We start from the raw sequence: 12,080 nt of genomic DNA on the forward strand, positions 1-12,080 counted from the left end.
CTGGGGCTACAGCCTCACCTGAGAAGCCCCCTCTTGCCTCCACCCTCTGTTATTGGGCAGTAGCCCAGGGCACTGCTGGGAAAGGGGAAAGGCTGGGCAGACACACTATGAAGACCCTGATTCTGGTCCTTATTTCACAGGTGAGGAAACTACAGCTCAGACTTGCCTCACAGCCGAGAGAAAGAAGCCCAAGAAATTAGTAGCAGAACTAAAACAAAAGCTCAGTTCCGTTAACTCCCTGGCAACTAGGCTCTTGCTTATCCCCAGCTAACCCCTTCCCCATCTGTCAGAGGGCTCTGTCCAAGGCTGGGAAGATGTAATTAAATCCCACTTCCACCCCTCACTGCCCTCCAAGGATGTCTTCTGCATCCTCTTATCACTTTCATCATTCTGGTTTAAATCGGAGAGGAAAACGATAGTCAGCTCCACTTTGTCTTCACTGTGTTTTAACGAAGCTAATCTCTCTCTATTCCCCCAGGAAAAAGCCAGCTATCCCACTGAAGACAGTAAGTTAATTTTGCGTTTAAAAGTGCTCCTTATTTCCTGCAGTGTTTATTTATATCCACTTATTTAAAGGTGAAAATGCTTCTAGTGCTGGTGAACACAGCAATCTTAGCAACTGAGGTTGCTTCCCAGACAGTCCAAGAGAAACTATCAATCCTCAGGTAGCCAGGGAAAATGCTGCCTGGGAGGGGCTCACCGTCCCTTGACCCTGGGGGCCTTGCGAAATGCCGGCAGATCAGACGGGGCAGGTGGGCCTTACCTTCCCATAGGCACATGTAGGCCTCACTAAACTCAGATTCTGGTCAGAACCTGGTAAAGGTTCCCCTGCTATGTGATTTAGCAAACAGGCAGACAGAGGGACCATGAAACCAAAGCCAGAGGCCAGATGTCCCTGCATGAGCTGTCCCCACCCTGTTGACAGAGCAGGGAGGTTGCTGCTGCTCCGTCACATGGTGCTTCTACCTGGTTGTCCCTTAATGCAAACACTGGGCTGAGGACTGGGGGTTCATCCTTACTGTTGTGATTGAACAAAGAGCAATGCATTCAAGAGAAGTTCTCCTAAAACATCTATTTTAATAATATTGTTCCTCTTCTATTTCCTCATTCTGCTGTACTGAATATCCTCGCCCATTTTTTTTTTTTTTTTTTTTTTACATAGACTCCAGTTGACTCTCAACAGAAAGCCTCAAGCATTTGCGAAGGTAAATCTATTATTTTGAAAGATAAGCTTGTCTTCTAAGAAGTTATTTTATTTAAGGATTTGTATACAATGTATTTCTAAATGTCTTTCATTATTTTTCAGGATTGTAAACATAAAACCCAATTTTCTAAACAAAATGATCTTTTACCTTGCAGTGCGTAGTGAATAGCAAAACTATCTGGGAACCTGAACTGGCTGGGTAGGGTCTTTAGAGCGGGTTACAATCTATACACCAAAAGGCTTCCCGTTTTCAGACTTACCGGGAAACAACATCATGGCCCTCACTGAAAACTCACTGAGAGTCGTTCAGCTTTCTTAGAACTACTAGTTTAGTTAAGGTAATGAGAATTTTAGAAATCTGTTTATTTGAACCAGTTCTTTTGCTAAATTTCCAAAGTTGAAATTCTGGCTTCTGATGACATCTATAAATGTTTTTCTTCTTTTGTTTTATCATGCCTCAAAAACCACACCCACACACACCCCCACACACAATCTTTATGGACACCCTGGGTGTATATGTATGTGTACAAACACACATATATACATATACATATATACACACATATGACTATTTTGGAATTTCCTCAGTTTAAAAAATTTTGTATCATACTGGGAAAAAAGCAGAGGTAAGAATCATCTATTCATATACTATCAACAATATAGAAACTGACATTCTGCACCCGTCTAATGCTACACTCGAAGGTCCCCAAGGTTGAAATGGTTCTGAGTATCTTCACCATGCCGAGTTCACGTGGGCAGATGCTCACAAAGTGCTCTGTTTCTCTGACCATGGACATGGATCTTCCTGAGTATATACAGGAGTATACTTCCTGAGTATATATACGACCTCTCTGTTTCTGTGGCTCCAGGAGGCGTTTGCCACCCCATTTCTCACATCCTTTCCCCTCAGGCTCCGCTGAGTCATCACTCTTTTTCCTCTGTCTTGCTTTCTTCTGCCTTGCCTTTGATGTTTTCGTATTTCCATCCTTCCTTTCCTTGCAGTCTCTCATGCCTATGGAGTGGAGAGCATGAAGTAAGCTTCTGAGCCTCTGTAGGAAGTTAAGTACAACCTTGTGCAAGCTCCTTGCCTGCTGGAACCTCCTAAAACCAGGAGAGAAGAGGCTCACGGCATGCTCCCTGCTGCCCAGGTATCTTTGTTCTCAAAGGGCTCCAGGACAGGAGCTTGGCACACCACCTCTTTTGCTACTTGTTGCAAGAGCGGAGACAATGGCCATCCAAACTCAAAGTGAAGGAGTGGCCTCTGCTGGCCTAGGAAGGAAGCCTCGAAGACAGTGGAGGCAATGCAGGTGTGGTCAAAGCTCATAGGCTTTTAGGACCTAAGTATTCATAGTTTCTCCTTCTGAAATTACCAAGTCATGAGCTAAACATCTAATAGATGTTCTAAGTAACTTGCTGCAAATTCAACATATAACCTTCAGAGGTTCAAGGCTTCTGAACTTCAGTGCACCATGAAAAACCCTCAAATCTATCTTACCATATACCTGAATCTGAGTTTTTACTACTTTTATTCTTTTGGGGTTTCTATAGTTCTCATCTTTGTCTCTATACAGGAGACTCCTTCATGGATGCACCAAGATTTCAGCATACCCCCAGACCAAATTTGAGGGAAAGGAAAACATGAAAATAATTTGTGATCACATTTATTGGTTCAGAAAGTTCACTATGGACTTCAACCAAAATTTCTTACCTTTCGAATTTATTCTTACTTTCTACCCCTTCCTCTTCTGCTCGGGAAAACACAGTGAAATGCAAGTGGGTTTAGCATTATTATATCCAGTAAATGTTTCAAAAAGAGTAGATCGGCTTGGTGCCTGTGGCTCAAGCAGCTGAGCTGGCAGGTTCGAATCCAGCTCGGGCCCACCAAACAACAATGACGGCTGCAATAAAAAAATAGCTGAGGATTGTGGTGGGTGCCTATCGTCCCACCTACTTTGGAGGCGGAGGCAGGAGAATCACTTGAGCCCAGGAGTTGGGGGTTGCTGTGAGCTGTGATGCCACAGCACTCTACCCAGAGTGATAGCTTGAGGCTCTGTCTCAAAAAAAAAAAAAAAAAAAGAGTAGATCATTCACAATCTCAATAGTTTACCTCTCATCAGTAACAAACACATATACTACATCTGTGACTAATCAAGACACCAGGATACTGTAATACCCTTGTGGAGGCTGCATGGAAATAGAGGGTGAGTTGTTCAGAGAATGGCTAAAACTTGTCTTCTGGCTCCCATCTGTACTCAGAGGCTTAAAGGGCCAGACCCACAGGTTCAGTCTCTCTGGACGTTGGCAGAGGATGAACCCTGAGGCGGGGTGTGCCCTTGTACCACTGTCAAGGGCGGGAGCAGTCCTGGTCTTTGTCGCCCAAGACACCAGCAGACTGTCAAGCGCACAGACCACAGATATCCTGGGATGTGCCCGGGAAGACATCTGACTAAATTTGCTTCTTCTTGGCAGATATTGCTAAGTTTGGGGATGAGGACAGTCCTTTCACTCTAATCGTAATATGCGGATTTTCTTCATTCAGAGAAACCTATCCCTGCTGAACGCCACCGAGGGTCTAGTCACAGACTAGAAGCTGCACAGTCGCCAGTGTTTCCTCCTGCCCAGAAGTAAGAATCCTTTTCTTTAAAAATAAGTGACCCATGTGAACCCTTATATTAATTTGAAATAAAAAATAAAAATAAGTGTCCCCTGGGTGCTGCAGAAATTAACATGCACATGGGCACGTGGCACAGCAACACGGGCTGGCAGTGCTTGGTAAAGAGGCAACATTGTATTGTTCCGCCATTAAATTTTGAAAGATTTTAAACCACGTGGAGCTGCAGAGATCTGTAATTGGGCTACTTATTGGACTTGGCTAACGTACAACTCCTCAGTCAAGGCTCCTCCTTCTTTTTCAAAACTAAAGAGAAAAAATAATCCCACCTATCTAACTTCAAGGTTTGGGTGCCTGTCCTATCTTTAGATGTGTTTTACTGGCCTTTGTTCACAGTGTTGTCAGGGTAAACAAAAAGTCAAACTTATTCCTGTTGCGCTTTGCCCTTTTATTAACCTGAAGTTCTTCCTTTCAGACACATCCACCAAAAACCCATCCCTCTGCCAAGTAAGTACAATGCAGTCATGAAGAGCAATATCAGGTAGTGGTCCAGGCTGGACCTTGGTGTCTGACCCACCTCCTAACTCTCCACGGTCATGTCCAGCCACAGGATCTGGCTGTCTATCTCTTGCTTGTTTCCTCGTCTATAAGATGGAACCCAGAATATTTACTTCATAGAGTTATTTTGAAAAATAAATAGATTTGAGATAACTTTTATTTTTTTAGTATTGATTTATATTAAGTCAATTTAATTATGGGTCATGCATCTTTTTTTTTTTATATATAAAAGCAAGACAACTGTTTTCAAAATAAGAAGATTAAGTAAAATAACACATGGAAAGTACATGGTATACTGCACGGTAGGTTTTAGAAGGTCCTCAATAAATAATAGTTATTTAAATTAAACTTAAAATATATTTGAATGATCATAAAAATATCCACAAAAGGAACCCTAAAAAGAGGAGATGGCAAATATTAGAATAATTTTCTCAAGGCCAATGTTACCCTAAAAATATGTGAATCGGATAAGTCAGACTCACAGAATGTGACTAACTGCCCAAATCTTAATTTGCTTTCTACCCAGTACAGAAAAAAAAGAAGAAAAAACTCTGCCTTACATAGATAATTTGGGATATTTCTAAAATAATCAATATTAAGTCCATGGAAATAAATAAATAGGGTAATTGTTATGTGCAAAGAATGTGTATATATATATTACTAAACATCAATGTTTTTTAGGTTTGAATAACATTTTGTATTCATCTTAAATAAATAACACTTTCACAAATTTTTTTTAATTCTGACAATACAAAGTAAAAGTAATTTGGCTATAAAAACTTAGTTTTCATTAATTAAAAAGCTTTTATTGTTTTTCAACCCAAGTCATTCTTAACAGTAACAATTAGTCATAATTGTTACTATTGTAGGCACAGGGAATACAAGATGGATAAAATAAAGACCCTATTCTCATGAAGCTTACATTCTATTGAAGAAGACAGACAGTAATAATAAACACATAAATAATATCCTATCAGGTAAATGCTAAAGTGCTATGAAGAAAAATAAGTTAGGTGTGTAAGGCAGAGTTTTTTCTTCTTTTTTTTCCTGCTTAGATGGGGGTAGATGGAGGGTCTGGGAGGCCTCTATTATAATATGGGGATAAGAGCTCCTCCCACAAAGAGCTGGTATGAGAATAAGATGTGCTGACATGTTGAAAACAGAACAGGCCTGGCATATATTCAGGCTCAGAGAATGTCAGCCAGGGTGACTCTTCCAACTGGCCAAACTGCAGAAACCAGCCTGCCCTGCGTGGTATATCTTGGGAGAAAGTCTGCCCACCCATCTACCTTTACTGCTTTTGTCTGGGAGTAGAATGTCCTCAATTACAGTTCATCCTTCCTAGCCAGATACATTGGTTATAATCCTAGCATTCTGGGAGACTGAGGCAGGAGGACTGCTTAAGATCAGGAGTTCAAGACCAGCCTGAGCAAGAATGAGGCCCATCTCTGCAAAAAAATAGAGAAATTAGTCAAATGTGGTAGCAGGTACCTGTAGTCCCAGCTACTAGGGAGGCTGAGGCAGGAGTATCACTTGCGCCCAGGAATGGGAGGTTGCAATAAGGTATGATAATGCCTGGGCAACAAAGCAAGACCCTGCTTCAAAAAAAAAAAAGAAAGAAAGAAAAGAATACATTCTTCCTTTAGGCCAATGGTTCTCAACCTGTGGGTCGTGACCCCTTTTTAACGATGAAAATACACTGTGGCATTAGGAAGGTTGAGAACCACGGCTTTAGGCCTTGACTCTGTTGGGACAGCCACCCTCCCCTGCCCCCTTGTATTGCAGTAGTGGCTGCCTTCTTTGTACATCCAGGGAGCTATTATCTGAAGCATTTAGTTCATCCCAAACTATTTCTCCTGCAGACTTCTCTGTCTTGATAAAGGACAGCTCTGGTTGCTTTGGTGAAAAACCTTAGAGCCACCCTTGACTACTTTCTTGCTTTTCCTCACACACCTTCCAGTTGCTCCTTCAAAGTAGACCCAGAACCCAATCACTCTCACTACTTCCACTGCCATGATCTGTTCCAAGCCACCTTCATCTCCTGCAAAGAACCCTGAACTGGCCTCCCTCTCTGCTCTTGCCCCGCTCTCTTTCCAATCCAGGAGCCGGAGTGACCCTGTTAACACAGGCAGATCATGCTACTCCTCTGTTTACAACCCTGCAAAAGCTTCCCGTATCTTGTTTGTTAAAGCTGAGTCACGTAAATCTGGTCTCCAACCATTGCCTTCTGTCTGACTTCATTCCTTATTCTTGTCCCCCTTTCTCACTGTCATCCAGGCACAGCAGCCCCCTTGCTTTTCCTTATATGTGCCAGGGCCTCACATTCACTGTTCCCTTGCCTGGAACGTTTTTTGCTGAGATATCCACATGCCTCCTCCCTCTCCACCTGCTGGTCTTACCCAAGTGTCACCTCAGGGAGGCCTTCCTTCCCTGTTTCATTTTCCTCCATAGCATTAGTGACTCTGTAATATTACATATATAGTTACTTATGTCTGTATTGCTTATCTTGGAATTTAAGCGTCCGGGGCAGGGCATTTTGCTGTTTTAAGGACGTAAGAATGAATGAATACAGCTGTGGATCTTCTCCATTTCATATGCTCCACATTCACATTATAAATTCCTTTAGGAAGTTTATGCCTGAAGGTAGTAATTCTCAAACATTTTGGTCTCAGGACTACTTAAAATCTTTACAAACCCAAAGAACTTTACATGCTTCTTTCTATTAAGATTTAGTGTGTTGGCTCGGCACCTGTAGCACAGTAGTTACAGAGTCAGCCACATACACCGAAGGTGGTAGGTTCAAACCTGGCCCGGGCCTGCTACATAACAATGCTACATAACAACTGCTACAAAAAATAGTCGGACATTGTGGTGGGCACCTGTAGGCCAAGCTACTTGAGAGGCTGAAGCAAGAGAATTGCTTAAGCCCAAGAGTTGGAGGTAGCTGTGAGCTGTGATGCTATAGCACTCTACTGAGGGCAACATAGTGAGACTCTGTCTCAAAAAAAAAAAAAAAGATTTAGTGTGTTAAGAGTTAAAATGGAGACATTTAAAACGTTTGTTAATCCATTTAAACAGTATATAATTCATTATATATTATATAACATATTTTTGTGGAAAAATTCTATACTTTCCAAATGAAAATAATTTAGGAGAATGGCATTGTTTTATATTTTATAGATCTCTTTAAAGTCTGGAATAAAGACTCCAGACTGGCGGATTCTTATATCTTTTTCTGTACCCAATCTGATGCAATATTTTTTTCTTGTTGAAATATATGAAGGAAATCAGGCTTCATAGAGACAGGTAATCAGATAAGAAAGGACTTTTTGAACACCTGAATGAATCTTGGGTATTCCCAGAAGTCCTTACACCACATTTTTTTTTTATAGACAGAGTCTTATTTTGTCACTCTTGGTAGAGTGCTGTGGTGTCACAGCTCACAGCAACCTCCAGCTCTTGGGCTTAGGTGATTCTCTTGCCTCAGCCTACTGAGTAACCCACCACCCTTGGTATATGGGGCTAGCGCCCTATTCACTGAACCACAGACGCCCCCTTAAACCACATTTTGGAACTGGCGCCTTAAAAGATTTCTTTTGGTGAGCATGTCCCTGGCAACACCCAGTACAGTGTTGGGGTGTGAACATTGTGACTGCTCAAGAAATAGTGAAGATGAGTAAAGGACTTTCGAATCCCTTTCAGGGTTTCCAGAAGGAGGAAGCCCAACCGTGGATGGGCCGTCACCCAGCTTTTCACCTAATTCCACTATTTCAGAACAGGTATGAAACGATCGCTTCATGTCATTAAATGGTTACCAGGAACCCACAGGAAAGTGCATGTCTTCTGAGAAGAGAGAGTTTGGAGTGAAGCTTAAGAACACAGTCAAAATTTAAATCAGTTTTTGAGTTGTCATTTGCTGATGGGCCCAGTTTTTTCAATAACTAAGACTTTGCTCTGCTCCAGTTGTATTCCAGATGCCCTAAATAACAATTAGAGTTTCTCTGAAATGAGCAAGGAAACATGTTGATCTCGTCGTTGTTCCTCTCACATAGATTTCATTTAAACTTTGTATTATAATTTCCTTTAGAATACATCTGTGGAGGCTTTTGATATTAAAACACATACAAGACGGCACAATTGAAAGAAACAGAGAAAAGACTCTGGCTGCCCTTGGACTTTTTACATACTTGTAAATCTAAAAAGATATGTAAAGATATAAAGTACGTAAACATGTAAAATAAGGAAGATAGTATGTATCTTTTTTGTCTTCAAAGAGGGCATGTATTCTTTCTTGGAAGAATCAAGTAAGATAATACTTGTAAAAACACTTTGGAAATTATAAAGCACTCCATAAAACAACAATAAAAGTACAATGGAGAGAGGGATTATTACATATTTAGGAGAAGGAAATAGATGGTTCAGGAATCTTAATGGATTCCGAGTACTAAGTGTAGTAGCTAAGGCCAAATTATGGGGCGGGGGGAAGTCAATGGGAAAAACAGTAAAACATATCCTTGTGGTTTATCAAAGGAAGCATAAAACTCACTTTCCAATGATTGGTCCAACTGTAGAGAGGCTTATGTTGGTAATCCAAATGGGGCTTTGTTTGTGGTGCATAGAAGTTACAGAGTGGTTTGATGACCAGCTCACACTGACCAATGCTGTCTGTTTCATAGGAAGCTGATGTTCACTGTAAGCCATGGTATGCTGGTGCCTGCGACCGAAAGTCTGCTGAAGAGGCATTACACAGATCAAACAAGGTATAATCACTTTTAAATCCTATATTTTGCCCTCAGCCTATAATAGGCACAGTTGTCTTTCTGACAATATCTTAATTAAATAATTGCAACAATTATGAATGTAGCGATCTTTTTCCTTTACTACCCAAGAGAAATTGCCACCCCTTCTCTCTTTCAATCATCTCCCTCTTTCTTCCTCCATCTCATTTCTTTTATTATTTATTTAAATATTTTTTGTGGATCCTGCAGACTTTTTATATTTAAAGTCTCAGAGTTTTGGCTGGGCGCAGTGGCTCATGCCTGTAATCCTAGCACTTTGGGAGGCTGAAATGGGAGGATTGCTTGAGTTCTGGAGTTTGAGATAAGCCTGAGCAAGAGTGAGTGAGATCCTGTCTCTATTACAAATAGAAAAATTAGCTGGGCATTGTAGCAGGTGCCTATAGTCCCAGCTATACAAGAAAGTGAAGCAAGAGGATCACCTAAGCCCAAGAGTTTGAGATTGCTGTATGAGTTATGATGATGCCACAGCATTCAATCCCAGGGTGACAGAGTGAGACTGTGTCTCAAAAAATAAAACATTTAAAAACTTTTAAAAAATTAATAATTAAAAAAAAGTCTTATAGCTTTACCAGAATATGTCTCTGAGTTGATTGTTCCAGGTCAATTTTCTCAGGTAGACAGAAGCCCTTTTAATATGTAGATATAAGTTTTCTCTTATATCCAGTAAGTTGTCTTGGATTATAGTCTTTTTTTTTTTTTTTTTAAATCAGAGTCTCACTTTGTCGCCCTTGGTAGAGTGCTGTAGCATCACCACTCACAGCCACCTCCAGCTACTGGGCTTAGGCGATTCTCTTGCCTCAGCCTTCTGAGCAGCTGGCACTACAGGTGCCCACCACAATGCCTGGTTATATTTTTGTTGCAGTTTGGCCGGGGCCAGGTTTGAACTCACCACCCCTGTATGTGGGGCTGGTGCCCTACTCACTGAGCCACTGGTGCTGCCCAGATTATCGTCTCAAGCTCTGTTTCATTGTTTTGTTTTTCTTCTTCCAGGAGTCAATGTACAGGCATTTTGTATCTGTTCTTGTCACTTTTTCATTCCAATAACCTTATTATACCTCTTTTATTAAATCTCTCTGTTTATTGTATTGGTCCAGGCTTTCAATGCCATTTGTTAAATCTTCATTTAAAGCTATAGGCCCTTGGACATATAATTTTTTCTTTATTTCTGATGTGAGTTTGTGTTTTTTCTTTCCTGAGTTGGATCAACTCCTGTTGCATTTCATTTTGCTTTTCTCCATTTATTGTTCACAATTTTTGAATTATAATTCTAGAATATTTTAATAAAATATTTAACAAAATTTGGAGTATTAAGTTACAGTTTGGGGGGAAACTTTTTGTTGTTCTTTTATTTTTATTTATTTATTTATTTATTTATTTTGAGACAGAGCCTTAAGCTGTCCCCCTGGGTAGAGTGCCGTGGCATCACGGCTCACAGCAACCTCCAACTCCTGGGCTCAAGCGAGTTTCCTGCCTCAGCCTCCCAGGTAGCTGGGACCACAGGCACCCGCCACAATGCCCAGCTATTTTTTGGTTGCAGCCATCATTATTGTTTGGTGGGCCCAGGCTGGATTAGAACCCGCCAGCTCAGGTGTATGTGGCCGGAACCTTAGCCACTTGAGCCACAGGCGTTGAGCCTTATTTGCCTTTTTTATTCTCATTTCCTTATGACTGCAGAGTGGAGATTTCCAGAGACTACATGATATGTAGTATTGAGATATTGAATAGTAAGGAAGAGATGAGTATACATTTATCATTAGGTCAGACATTAGAAAGGTTTACTGGTCTTGAACTCCTGGCCTCAAACAATCCTTCTGCCTCAGCTTCCTGACTAGCTGAGATTATAGGCACAAGCCACTGTATTTGGCCTAAAATATTTCTTTGAAAATAGAGTTATTTTTCATAAAAATAGGTCTTTATGTTAACATATGATAGATTTTTTTATTAAGTGAATTAATAGTTTTAACATTTCAGTTTTAATTTCTAATACAGCAAATATGGTCTTTGTTCACATAAAGAAATGCTTTTTTTGTGGTCCTTAATGACCTTTAAAAAGAGTTTAAAGGGGTCATATGATGAAAAATTTTGAGAATCATCTGCATATTTACCAAACTTGAAAAAAATCTTCTTTTGTAAGTTGTCATTTCTGGCCTGGCTCATTGGCTCATGTCTTATAATCCTAGTACTCTGGCAGGCCCAGGTGCAAAGATTGCTTGAACTCAGGAGTTCAAGACCAGCCTGAGCAAAGTGAGAACCTATCTCTACTAAAAATAGAAAAATTAGCTGGGTTGGTAGAGCATGCCTTGTTGTCTCAGCTACTTGGGAGGCTGAGGCAGGAGGATTGCTTAAGTCCAGGAGTTTGAGGTTGCTGTGAGTGAAGCTAAGGCCATGGCACTCTAGCCTGGGTGACAGAGCGACACTTTGTCTCAAAAAAGAAAAAGTAGTTCTATATATTTTGCTGTGTAATATGAATGATTGCTTGAACTCTTTCAAATTTTAGGGGCTAGGTGTGGTGGCTTATGCCTGGAACCACAGCACTTTGAAAGGCCAAGGTATGAGGATTGCTTAAGATCTTGAGTTCAAGACCAACCTGGGCAATGTAGCAAGGCCCTGTCTCTAATAAATAAATAAATGCACATTATAAATGAATTTATTTTAGGTTCCTGGAGGAAAGGGCCTCTTTTAGCATAGTGTAGTATCTTCTTGTTATTGCTGGATGAATATAGGAAACCCTCTGGGTTCCAGGTTGTAGTAATTGGTCGGGGGTCCCTGACACCAGCCAGTGAGTGGCCCTTTGCTTCCTTGTGAGGTTCTGGGTTTATACCCAACTTTACAGATTGCTGCTACTTAAGCTTTCTGTACCTAACCCCTCCACTACCCTTTGTTTTTTCTTTCTTTCTTTTTTTTTTTT

General features: G+C 40.9%; 1 protein-coding gene across 2 annotated transcripts in view; it reads left to right on the forward strand.

Annotated features, from left to right (window-relative positions):
- The window catches only part of BLNK (B cell linker), an 80,534-nt gene that overhangs the window by 61,301 nt on the left and 7,153 nt on the right, over window positions 1–12,080 (forward strand). For both annotated transcript variants that reach the window (XR_002772619.1, XM_012803677.2), the window contains exons 10-15: window positions 479–506; window positions 1,163–1,205; window positions 3,744–3,828; window positions 4,291–4,322; window positions 8,076–8,152; window positions 9,050–9,133. Coding sequence is in view for 1 of the 2 variants with exons in the window: in XM_012803677.2 (XP_012659131.1) it covers window positions 479–506; window positions 1,163–1,205; window positions 3,744–3,828; window positions 4,291–4,322; window positions 8,076–8,152; window positions 9,050–9,133 (349 nt within the window). In the remaining variant the exon portion in view is untranslated. The remainder of the gene's footprint in view (window positions 1–478; window positions 507–1,162; window positions 1,206–3,743; window positions 3,829–4,290; window positions 4,323–8,075; window positions 8,153–9,049; window positions 9,134–12,080) is intronic.

This window comes from Otolemur garnettii, unplaced genomic scaffold (assembly GCF_000181295.1).
Source record: "Otolemur garnettii isolate 467f Iridium unplaced genomic scaffold, OtoGar3 scaffold00021, whole genome shotgun sequence".
In the NCBI taxonomy this organism is placed as follows: domain Eukaryota; kingdom Metazoa; phylum Chordata; class Mammalia; order Primates; family Galagidae; genus Otolemur; species Otolemur garnettii.